This window comes from Equus quagga, chromosome 7 (assembly GCF_021613505.1).
Source record: "Equus quagga isolate Etosha38 chromosome 7, UCLA_HA_Equagga_1.0, whole genome shotgun sequence".
Lineage (NCBI taxonomy): Eukaryota > Metazoa > Chordata > Mammalia > Perissodactyla > Equidae > Equus > Equus quagga.
This window is the reverse complement of record NC_060273.1, coordinates 52,424,021-52,437,047: the sequence shown is the minus strand read 5'-3', so window position 1 is coordinate 52,437,047 and position 13,027 is coordinate 52,424,021. Positions and strand designations below refer to the sequence as shown.

The following is a 13,027-nucleotide window of genomic DNA, read 5'->3' as shown; positions in this document are numbered from 1 at the left end:
TCAGCCTTCTGTCTTTTAACCAGAATAGTCTTGTTTTCAGTTGTTTAAAAATCACAGTTTCATGTACAATTATGTTTTGAGATAAAACAAGCTACCAGTACTTAAAAAATCAAGTGGAAAACATTGCTTTAAGAGAAAGTAACTAACATTTATTGTGCATGCCCTATTATCTGGTGCTTATCTCACTTCATCCTCAAAGTGGCCCTGCCAGGTAAGTGTTATTATCCCTTACTATTTAGACAAGGAGACAGACCCAGACTTGCTTAAGTGTCTTTCTCCAGGGCGGCAAACTAAACATTGGAGCTGAGATTCAAATCCAGGTGTTTTTGGCCCCAAAACCCTGCATATTTTTTAAAAAACTAGTGATTCCCAAACCTTCTACACATCAGAATTGCCTAAGGAGTTTCTTTTGTTTTTGACTTTTTGTTTTTGTTTTTTTTAACGACTGTGGCAAACCTGGAGAACATCAAAAAGGCCATCCTCTGATTTTTGTCCCTATTCTCACCCTTGCCAAGAGAGCTAGACATTTTGTGTGAAATCTCCTAATTGAAATATTTAACTGTTGACATCTAATTCTAATTTTTTTAAAAAAATGGATAAGCGAACATATGTGGACAAAAACAAAACATATGTGGACCAGTTTGGCCTGAAAGTTGCCAATTTTGGGCCTCTCACTTAATCATCAAACACACTTCAATGGGTATCAGTAGTAGAATTAAGAACCTGAGGAGTGAAATTATCTGGTAGAGTATTAACTTTAGAAAGATAAGCACACCACAGATAGTCTGTAGGAGTTTTTATAGAATATCTAACTCTTCCAGCAGCATTTTCCAAATCATTTCTCAAGATATTAATGAATGGCATGGGTAAGATGTTCTCTCACCAAATAAATTTGGGACATGTGGGATTAAGTAAAATTACAGGATTTTTTTTTCCCACTTGCAGGATACCACAGTGCGTAATGTATGTGGTATTTCCCAAACATAGTCTACCACAAAACCATATTTTCTTTTTGTAGACCCTGGTTCATTGGTTCACAAACAGAACTGGGCATTGGAAGCAATTGAGAGCCTTTTGAGTATATCCACGTTCAGGCTCCGCTCTGGCATATTTAATATATGAAAAAATATTAGAGGAGAATACACACAAATAGGAATTTTAGTGGTGGGCTTGAAGGGTTGTGGGTGATGTTGGTGATTGATGATGTTTAGCTTTCATTATTTTTGTATTCTACAATGCTTTTTTATTATTAGAATTAAAAAATATGTTTTATGTAAAGAAAATGTTCTTTTCAAGTGGTCATAACGACTTTTAAAATTGAAATGAATTTTGTTGTTCCTATTTTTAGGCACTTTCATGTTTAGTTCAATTTGCTTCTACAAGAAGGTCCTTATTTAGCAGTCCTGAACGTGCCAAGTACCTTGGTAATTTAATTAAGGGAGTAAAAAGGATACTTGAAAACCCTCAGGTATTTATGAAATGATTTAATTAATACTTCACATGTGGAAATACAGTTTTTCTGCTGAAAGGTGCAAAATAAACTGATGACTTTACTGTAGTTCTGGAAGAAAATATGAAGTATCATATTCATCTTCTTTAGATCTCATGTGTAGTAGAAATAGGTAGTTTTTGAAAATGGATGTTTTCCTAACAGGCTTCTGTGCTCTTCCTGTTTTATTTTTTCCACTCTCTGAAGTGAATACGCATAGAGGTTCTATATCTTATTGTGCTGCTGCCTTTTACCATTGTGCCACATCTCTTTGCTTCCTCTTCTGCAATTACTTAGTGATTAATTTAGAGTTATATCTCCTGAACCAGAAGACTTAGTATAAACCTGAGTGTTGATATTGGAGTAAGTGGCTTTAAATTATGGAATAATGTCTTTTTGCCCTCTTGTGGACAAACAAGACTTTGTAGATTTTAATATCTACTCTCTACGTTAGCTGCGAAGCTTCAGTGGTAGTATTCATTTCAGAGAACTGCGAAGCCATTATTAATTAGTAATTTCAGGGGCCTAAGTAAAATTTTTTGTTTCACTTTTTATTTTGTTTTTAGTTTTAAAAATCTCTAATCAGGGCACAGATTTTAAAAGGTTAAATGATGATTTAAGGAGGTTTATCTGAGTCTCTTGGTTATCAGTCACTTTTGAGGGGGTGTATAATATCTGTACATGAAGAAAATGTGCTTATTCTGTGACGGTCAGTTGTTTTTGCAGGTTATTCTCAGGAGTATTTTATGTGTTGTGCATTTAGTTTATCTTTTCAACGTTAGTGTAACTGAAATTTGTGTGTTTTGCTCCTAAATGGGATTTTACCAATATGTTTTGAAATTTTTAGTCATTTAACTCACTATCATTAGTCAGCATGTGGAAGATATACTAATATGAGATAATTCTCTCAATTGATTTTCCAACATCCTCATGTTGATGTTTCATGACTGTAAAAGTTAGTTTGAATATTATATTATTTTAGAATTACAAATGTGTGTTAAACACCTATAAGTACAAAATATCTTTTTGTAATTTGTCCTTAATAACTAGACACTTTTATATTCTCTCATGGAGCTCTTATGTGTGAAATTTCTTAGAAACTCTTTCAGTATTAAACAAATACTTTTTGAATTGTTTCATGCCAGCTACAGTGCAAAAAGCTCAAACTATAAAGATAATAACACATGTACCCTGTCTTCCAGGAGCTCACAGACAACAGGAGCACCTTTCTTGATCTTCCCTTTTAACCTTCCTCCTCCCCAAAAGTTACCTCTGTATCTTGTAGTACTTCTGTTAAACTTTCTGCCCTAAATTGCAGTAATTTATTTGAATGACTCTCCACTTACTGACAGGGAGTTGCTTGAGGGCACAGTGCCTGTAGGTATTCAATAAATATTTGTTGAATGAAAAGAAATTTCTGTTATTTGTGTGTGCACATATACCATTTAACTTAACTCCGCTTGGTATTGCTCTTTTCTAGAGTTTCCAGAGCTCATTCTTATTTTTCAGATCTGCTGTTGACTTCTGTTTAAGCCACAATACACACACAAACACACACACACACGCGCGCGCACACACCCCCTCATATTCATGCAGGTTTTTTTGTATAATATAATGGGTTTCCAAACATAATTTAGTCGTCATGGTGCAAATCTTCCTGCAAAGCTTCTATTTTTGATTCCTCATTATTAGTCATTGATGACAATGTTCATTCCAGTAGGAATCATTTGTTTTCTTTCATTGATATCTACCCAGTTAACACAAAGTACCATAAGTACCTGCGACAACTGGGAGACTTCATAAAATAGTTTTAGAATTTAATTGATCGTATAATAGCTCGTTAGCTTGGTTTGTTTCTAAGTATTTTTTAAAAGTCTTTCTTTTTGTCTCATAATTTAGGGTTTGTCTGATCCAGGTAATTACCATGAATTTTGTCGATTTTTGGCTCGTTTAAAGACAAATTATCAGCTGGGAGAATTAGTTATGGTGAAGGAGTATCCTGAAGTTATCAGATTGATTGCTAATTTTACCATTACTAGCCTTCAGGTAAATAAAAAAATATATAATTGATATTAAACTGTAGATAGTTTTAAAATAATTTCTTGGTAAAATTTGGTGGGGATTTTTTTTAACATCTGAGAGTACTTTGCTAAAAATGTTCATTGCAAGGTTTTAGGTAAAAAAGTTTGTTATAACATTTATAATAATAAATTTAGAGGCCATCTGAATATCTAATAATTGAAGAATGAATTGATAATTATAGTAAAATGTATGTGAAGAAATAAAAAAGTATTTACAGATTGTTTTTTGGAGAAATTCTTTTTATAAGTTTAAGGGAGTTTTAAAACTGTAATTTCTACATGATATCAACTCTGAAAAAATATTCATGCAAAGATTAGAAGGAAGTACACTAAAATTTTAACAGCGATTATTCTTGGGTGGTAGAATAATAAGGGATTGTTGGTTTCTTCTTAGACTGTTTTGCATTTACAAATTGTGCTATGTTAAATGTTCACTGGTTATATAATCAGAACAACAGTTAATTTTAAAATCTATGTTTAGTAATTTTACCTCTGTAATTCTTATTCTAGGAAGAAATAGTCATTTTTAATAACATTTTCTTTATTTCTTTGTAGCATTGGGAATTTGCTCCCAACAGTGTTCATTACTTATTAACTCTGTGGCAAAGGATGGTAGCATCAGTTCCTTTTGTGAAATCAACTGAACCCCACTTGTTAGACACTTATGCACCAGAAATCACGAAGGCCTTTATCACTTCTCGGTTGGAATCTGTTGCCATAGTTGTGAGGTATTGAAAACTAAATTTTTCTATTGTATATTCATCTTTTGCATCTTGCAGTTTTTAAAAATCGAGATGTAGTTCACATACTGTAAAATTCACCCTTTTTAGTATACAGTTCTGAGTTCTGACAAGTGCATACAGTTGTGTAACTACCATCGTAATCAAGATACAGATAGTTCCATCACCCCAAAAAAGTTTTTTTAGGTCCTTTTGTAGTCAGCCCTTTCCCTAGCCTGTGGCAATTACTGATCTGTTTGTTTGCCTGTAGTTTTTGCCTTTTCCAGAATGCTTTATAAATGAAATCATGGAGTATGTAGTTTTTTAATCTGGCTTCTTTCTCTCAGCTTAATACATTTGAGATTCTGCCACGTTGCGTCTGTAGTTCTTTCCTTTTTATTGTTGAATAGTATTCCACTTTGTAGAGGTATCACAGTTTGTTTATCCTTTCACATTTGGATTGGACATTTGAGTTGTTTCCATTTTTGTGAATTAGGAATAAAACAGCTATAAACGTTTCTGTACAAATTTTTGTATCAACATAAGTTTTTATTTCTCTTGCGTAAATACTTAGATGTGAGATTCCTGCGTTGCATGATAAGCGTATGTTCTACCTTATAAGAAACTGCCAAACTATTTTCCGAAGGAGCTGTGTCATTTTGCGTTCTCACCATCAATTGATGAAAGATCCGGTTGCTCTGCATCCTCACCAGCACTTGATACTGTCAGTTTTTTAAAATTTTAGTTATTCTAATAGGTGCATTATGGGTATTTCATTATTTTAAATTTGCATTCCTTTAATGTCTGATAATGTTGGACATCTTTTCATGTGCTTCTTTGCTATTTGTATGTATTCTCTGGCAAAATGCCTGTCAAATCTGTTGCGGTTTTTTTATTGGGCTGTTTATTTTGTTATTGAGATTTGAGAGGTCTGTATTTTCTGATTACGAGTCTTTTATCATACATGTTTTGCAGATATTTTCTTCCAGTTCATAGCTTTCCCTTTCATTTCCTTAACAGAGTCTTTCAATAAGCAGTTTTAAAATTTGATGAAGTTCAATTTATCCTTTATTTTTTCTTCTAGAAGTTTTATAGTTTTGGAATTTATGTTTAGGTCTATGATTCATTTTGAGTTAATTTTTGTATATGATATGAGGTAAGGCTTGAGATTCTTTTTTTTTTTTTTTTGCATATGGGTGACCAATTATCCCAACACAACGTTTGTGGAAAAGACTATTCTCTTTTGATTGAATTGCCTTTACACTGTTTTCAAAAATTGATTAGCACATACATCTGATTCTATTTCTGGACCCTATTCTCATTAATCTATTTATTTCTCCTTCTGCCAATACCCTGTCTTGAGTACTGTAGCCTTATAATAAGCTTTGAAATCAGGTAGTGTGAGTCATCTACCTTGGTTTTCCCCTTTCAGAATTGTCTAGGCTCTTTTACTTCTTTTGCTTTTCCATATGAATTTTAGAATCATCTTGTTAGTATCTACAAAGAAATTCCTTTTGGGATTTTGACTGAGATTGCATTGAATTTGTAGATTCATTTGGAGGAAGAATCGACATCTCAGCATTATCAAGTCTTTCAGGCAATCAGCATGTTTATCTTTTAATTTATTTAGCTCTTCTGTGATTTCTTTCATCAGTGTTTTATAGTATTGAGTCTTCAGATCTCACATATGTTTAATTAGATTTAATTAATATTTTATGTTTCTGGTGCCTTTGGAAGATGCGGTTTTTTGAATTTCAACTTCCAGTTGTTCATTACTAATGCATAGTAATACTGTGAATTTTGTATATTGACCCTTTTCTAGGACCTTGGTAAACTTACCTGTTAGTACTAGTAGTCTTTTGTATTTTTTATTTATGTAATTATGTTGTCTTCAAATATAGACCTTTTATTTCTTATCTTCCTATCTCTTTGTCTTTTATTTATTTATGCTTGGTGAAATTTTTATTTGACATATATAAAGTTTATTTGTGGTGAATAAAAGTACATCACATTCTACTGTTGGCTACAAACTTGTTCTTGTATATTTGCAGAGATAATTTAGATGATCCACTGGATGATCCAGCTACTGTGTTTCAGCAGTTGGAGCAGTTGTGCACTGTCAGCAGATGTGAATATGAAACGACATGCACTCTGCTTGTACAGTTGTTTGACCAAAATGCACAGAATTATCAAAAGCTTCTGCATTCAGCTTCTGGGATGACTGTGGACATGGCAATTCAGGAAGGTCAGTAAGTTTTATGTGACTATTATAGGGTATTATGTTGAATTTTAAGTAGCTTCATTAATCACTTTATTCAATAATTTTACTGCAAATTATTTTTATATATTTCCCCCAATTCCTGGTCTCCTAATAAACCATTAATTTTATTAACCTTCTGGTTATTTTGGTGATTTGATAGTTAATTTTCAGTTCTCCTTTATAAGATTATAGGAAATATTTTTCTCTGGAATCAGTTTTAAAAAAAGCTGATAATGATCTTTGAGTAGAGTTTATTAAATTATAGCTATCTTTTAACGAATCATGTTTCTTTTTTTGCTGTAGCTGACTGCAAATTCAGCACCCAATTTAGCAAGTAAAAAATTACATAAGACCTCATCATAGTTTTGCATTTGTGTATTAGCCTTCACCATGGCTTTATTTTATTATATTTTAATTCCTCAGTTTTCTCATTGTTTTTCTTTAATCCTTTATTGAAGGAGGATCTGTTTATTTCTGTATGTCCCTTACAGTCCTTTCAAGGAACATAGCAGGGAATGAAAATAAGTAAATATGTTTTTCATATTTTTTTAATGAGATAAATTATGAGAGTGGAACTGGTTTTATACATTTCTAATAGGAGGCTTTGATTATAGTTCCAGCATGTTTTTTTTTCTTTCATATTTGTTTCTTTTATCTTGTTTTAGAAAGTGAGTGGTAAAGAATGATAGTCAAGCTTACTTTCAGTGATTTCCCATCTAAACTCTTTTTAAAAAAATTCTTTAAAAGATTATCCTTTACGTTTATATGACTTCATCTTAAAATACCTTTTATTAATTACCTATCTGTATTTTGTTTTTGTTTTAAGTCACACAATGTATGTTATTAAGATCTCATTATTTATAAGTTAAATTGGGGAGAACTAACTTTTTTCAGCATTTACTATTTTCATGATTGAGTTCTTTTAGTAGAGTTTTGAAAATTATTAAATATCAAATACATACAAAAGGATATTTATATATATTAAGACATGATGACTAGCAGTAACAAACACCATCACATAGCTTAAAAAATAGGCCAATACCAGTATCCTTGCTGCTCCCTTTGTTCCCCTGTCCAAATCTATCCTCCTTCGTACTAGTAGAAAAAACTTGCAATCTTGAATTTTGTGTTTATCATCTAATGCCTTTCCTTCATAGTTTTATTGCATGTATGTGTATTCTGAAAATAACGCATGGTTTTGCATATTTCTGAACTTTATACAAATGGAATTAAACTGTGTTTATTCTTCTACAACTTGCTTTATTGTTATTTCTCAGTATTGCATATATGAGAGTTCATATTGATGCTGTAGCTATAGTTCCTTCATTTGCACTGCCACTATTCTGTGGTGGTTTGAATTTAGCACAATTTATTTATGCATTTTTCTTGTCAATAGTGTTTGTATTTTTTCTATTTTTTGCTAATACAATGAGTGCTGCTGTAAAGATTGTTAATGTGTATCCATTGCATAGTCAGCTTCAGTAGCATTATCTACTGTTTAACCAGTTTACAAAGTGATTGTACTGCTGTACATCCTGCCCACCCTGATCTAGATCCTCACCAGCAGCTCGTAGTGTTAGACAAATTGTGGCCAGATTCATTGAAGTAATAATATCTCATAAGTATTTTACTTTTCACTCTCATGATTATTAATGAAGGTTAGCATTATTTTATGTTTACTGACTGTCAGTTGTGTCATCATCAGTGATATCCAATATGTTTATGACTTTTCTTTATTTCTCCCTCACCATTTGGATTTTTAGTCTTTCTCCTACTGATTGAGCTCTTTCTGTATTTTTGACACTAATCCTTTAGTTATTTGAACTGTAAATATTGTCCCCAAGTTTGTGACTTGTCTTTGCTTATCACTTTAATGTGTCTGTTCTCTTAGTTATTTTTATATCAAAATTTATTTTAATTAAGTCACCTAATCTTTTTGAAGAGGTAATATATTAACATTGTCCAGAAAAAAGAAATTAAAATGTGTTCTGTTCCAGTCTTATCTAATGAGTAATGATTCTTACTACTTTTGTATTTCTTTCCAAAGTTTCTGTATGCATATACGAACAATTATGAATATATAAACTCTCATCTCGCCTTATTTACATAGAATGTGGCATACCACACTGACTGTTCTACTCCTTGCTTTTTTTCATTTAACAATGTGTTTTACAGCTATTTTCAAATTAGCATCTAAAGAACGCTTATTTTTATAGATGCATAATATTTTATTTTTTGAATGTATCATAATTTATTTAACCATTTGCTCCACTGTTAATAGTCATTTGAGTTGTTTGCCATCTTCTGCTCTTAACCTAATGCTATACAGATGAACCTTGTACATATGTTATTTTACATGTGCGCAAGTATATCTATAAGATTAATTTCCAGAGGTGGCGTTACTGTTTGGTGGAAAGGTTAATGTATTTATAGTTTTTATAAATATTGCCAAATTACTCTCTGTAAGGACTATACCAATTTACTTGTCCACCAGCGATCTATGAGAGTGTTTCCATGTTGACTTCATAGGACAGTATTACCAAGCTTTTGAATTCTTAGTAATCCTATAGATGAGAAATGATTTCTCAGTATAATTTAACATTCTCATATCAGTGAGGTTAAGCATGGTTTAAATTTATTTAAGAGCTATTCGGTCTTCTTTTTCTGTAAATGAACTATTCATTTTCTTTGCTCATTTTTTAATTGGGCTTTCGCTCCTTTCTTTTCTCATTGATTTTTATGAGCTCTTTATGTATTAGAAAAATGAGCCCTTTCTCGTAATAAGAGTTGCAAATATCTTTTTCCTTTCTTTCTTTCTCTCTCTTTTTTTGAGCTTACAGTTTGATGAATTTAGTAGTTAGTCACAGCCATGTAACTATGAATAACAAAACATTCAAAACAGAGAACACGTCTTTGACTTTAAATAATTTTCTCCTGCTGTTTGATTTCTTTCCCTGACTCTTGGCCCTTGTAACCACTGATTTCTGTCACTATGGTTTGTCTCGTTTAGATTTCTGTATAAATGGAATCATACAATAAGTAGTCTTTTGTGTTTGGCTTTATTTGTTTAACATAATGTTTTTGAGATTCAAATATATTGTGTATATTAACGTTTTGTTTCTTTTTATTGCTGTGTTGTATTCTATAGTATGGTTTTACCATAGTTTATCCATTCGCAAGTTGATGGACATTTGAGTTACACTTCTAGTTTTTGGCTCTTATGAAAAATGGTGCTGTGAACATTTGCAGGCAAGTCCTTTATGTACTTAAATTTTAGTTTCTCTTGGGTAAATACCTAAGATAGATTGCTGGGTCATATGAGAAATGTATGTTTAATATCATAAGGTACTTCTATACTGTTTTACAAAATGTACCATTTTTCATTCCCATTAACAATGTATGAGAGTTTTATTTGCTCCACATCTTTGTGATCATTTGATATTGTCTTCTTAACTTTAGCCATTTTGCTTGGTGTCTAGTAGTGTCTCATTTTGGTTATAATTTGCATTTCCCTGATAATTAATGATGTGCTTTTTCAGCCATTTTTATATCTTTTGTGAAATGTCTGTTCACATGTTTTGCCCATTTTTAAATTGGGTTGTTTGCTCTTTTGTACATGTTCTTATTATTGGAACTGTAAGAGTGTTTTATATGTTTTGTATACAATCACTTTTTCACATATATGTTTGCAAATATTTTCTCTTTGTCTGTGATTTTTCTTCTTAATTGTCTTTCAAAAAGAAAAGTTTTAAATTTTAATGATCTGCCTTTTCAGTTTTTTCTTTATGGTTTGTGCTTTTTGTGTTTAAATCCTGTGTAAGCCAGGTCACAAGAATGTTCTATGTTTTCTTCTAGAAGGTTAATAATATTAGCTATTATGTTTAGGTCTGTGATCCACTTTGGATTAATTTTTATGACTGGTGTGAAGTAAGGGTAAGGCTTCCTCCCCAACTCAAACATTTATCAAGTTGTTCTAGCACCATTTGCTGAGAAGACTGCCTTTTCCCCTATTGAATTATTGTGACATCTTTGTCAAAATTCAGTTGACCAGAAAAGACTCGGGTCTGTTATTGGACCTATTCTCTATTCTGCATTGATCTATATGTTGATCCTTTTGCCAATATTATGATGCTGTCTTAGTTTCTGTAGTTTTATAACACCTGAAATCAGGTAATCTAAATCCTCCAATCTTGTTCTTTCTCAACATAGTTTTGTCTGTTCTAGGCCTTTTGCCTTTCTGTATTAGTTTTAGCACCAACTTGTCAATTTATACCAAAAAAAGTCACCAGAATTTTGATTGAGATTGCTTCAATCTGTACATCAGTTTGGCCCATCTTAACAATATTGAGGCTTCCAGTTCATGGACATGATATATTGCTCCACTTATAAAGGTATTCTTCAATTTTCTTTGCACTGTTTTATTGTTTTCAGTGCACAAGTATTAAAAATCTTTCACTAAATTTATTCCTGTATATTTCTGGTGCTACTGTAAATTTTATGATTATTCTCTGCTACTCTATAAAACCAGAATTAATTTTTGTCTTTGTGTCCTATGACTTTGCTAAATTTACTTAATTAGTTCTAATAGCTTTTTTGTAGATTCTTTAGGATTGTTTTATATGACTGTGTCATCTGGAAATAAAGACAGTTTTATGTCTTGTCTTCATGCCTTTTATTTCTTTTTCTTGCCTTATTCCACTGGTAAGACCCTCTAGTACAATGTTGAAAAAAAGTGCTAAGAGTGGATCTTCTGGCCTTGTTTCTGTTTGTACATAGAAAACATTGATCCTTTCACCATCGAGTATGACGTTATCTGTAGGGTTTTCTCTTTTTACAAATGTTCATAATAAATTTGAGGAAGTTTGCTTCTATTCCTCTGGTTAGTTATAATGAATGGGACATTAATTTTTTTAAAAATGCTTTTTCTGCACCTGTTCAAATGACCTTTTTTCCTTCTTTATTTTACTAATACAGTCATGCACTATATAATGATGTTTTGGTCAGTGATGGACCACACTTATGACAGTGGTCCCATAAGATTAGCATCATATAGCCTAGGTGTGTAATAGGATATACTGTCAGGGTTTGTGTAAGTACTCTCTAGGATGTTCGCACAATGGCAGAATCGCCTAATGATGCATTTCTCATAATGTATCCCTGTCATTAAGCAATAGATGACTGTGTAGTGAATTACACTGGTTGGTTAAACCAGCTTTGCATTCCCAGGGTAAATCCTTCTTGGCTATGAGATAGCGTTCCTTTATATAGCTTTAGATTCAGTTTGCAAAAATTTTGTAATTTTACATTCATGTACGTGAAGGATATTTGTCTGTAGTTTTCTTTTCTTGTCATGACTTTGCCTGGTTTTGGTAACAGGGTAATACTGGCCTTATAAAATGAGTCAAGAAGTATTCCCTCTTCCTTCTTTATCTTCTGAAAGAGTTCGTGTAGTATTAGTATTTCTTCTAAAGAGTGATAGAATTCACCAGTGAAGCCAGTGGGCCTGGAGGGTTTATAATTATGAATTAAATTAATAATTTCTTAACTGATATAGGACGATTCAAATTTTCTATTTCTCCTGGGGTCATATTTAATCATTTGTATATTTCAAGGAATTTGTCCTATTTTAAAATTTATTGGAATAAAGTTATTCCTAATATTCTGTTATGCTTAATGTCTATAGGATCTAACGTGATGTGCCTTCTTTCATTCTTTTTTTTTATTTGAGGTATACTTGACATGTAACATTATATTAGTTTCAGAGGTACAACATAATGATTCTATATTTGTATATGTTGCAGAATGCTCATCACAATGTCTAGTTGACATCCATCACTGTACATAGTTACAAAAATTTTTTTCCTGTGATAAGAGCTTTTAAAATCTACTACTCTCTTAGCAACTTTCAAATGTGCAATACAGTATTACTAGCTATAGTCACCATGCTGTACATTGTATCCTTTTGACTTATTTCTTTTACAACTGGAGGTTTGTACCTTTTGACCTCCTTCACCCATTTCTCCCACCCATACCTTCTCTTTCTTGATATCAACAGTTTTTGCCTCTTTCTTTTCTTTTCCCCTGATTAACCCAACTAGATATTTATCAATTTTGTTAAACTTTTCAAAGAACCAACTTTTAGTTTCATTGCTTTTCTTTATTATTTGTTCTTTTTTTATATCTTAGGGGTTTTTTTTAGCTTTATTATTTTACTGCCCTATGCTTTTGATTTTATTTGATCTTTTTTTAAAAATTCTAATTATGGACGGAGATTCCACATAGTTGATTTTTAGATTTTTGTCTTTTTCTAATAAAGACCTTTAAAGCTATAAATTTTACTTTAAGTGTTGCTTTACCTGCATCTCATGAATTTTGTTGTTTTGTTTTCATTATCATTTAGTTAAAAATATTTTCTAATCTGTTATTTCATTAATTCATGGATTATTTAGAAGCGTGCTTTTTATTTCCAAATGTTTGG

The 13,027-nt window shown here is 31.7% G+C and overlaps 1 protein-coding gene across 5 annotated transcripts in view; it reads left to right on the top strand.

Moving 5' to 3' along the window:
- The window catches only part of RANBP17 (RAN binding protein 17), a 334,844-nt gene that overhangs the window by 54,211 nt on the left and 267,606 nt on the right, over positions 1 to 13,027 (top strand). For all 5 annotated transcript variants that reach the window (XM_046668588.1, XM_046668586.1, XM_046668587.1 and 2 more), the window contains 4 exons: positions 1,349 to 1,468; positions 3,389 to 3,535; positions 4,126 to 4,298; positions 6,341 to 6,534. In XM_046668588.1, the coding sequence (XP_046524544.1) occupies positions 1,349 to 1,468; positions 3,389 to 3,535; positions 4,126 to 4,298; positions 6,341 to 6,534 (634 nt within the window). The remainder of the gene's footprint in view (positions 1 to 1,348; positions 1,469 to 3,388; positions 3,536 to 4,125; positions 4,299 to 6,340; positions 6,535 to 13,027) is intronic.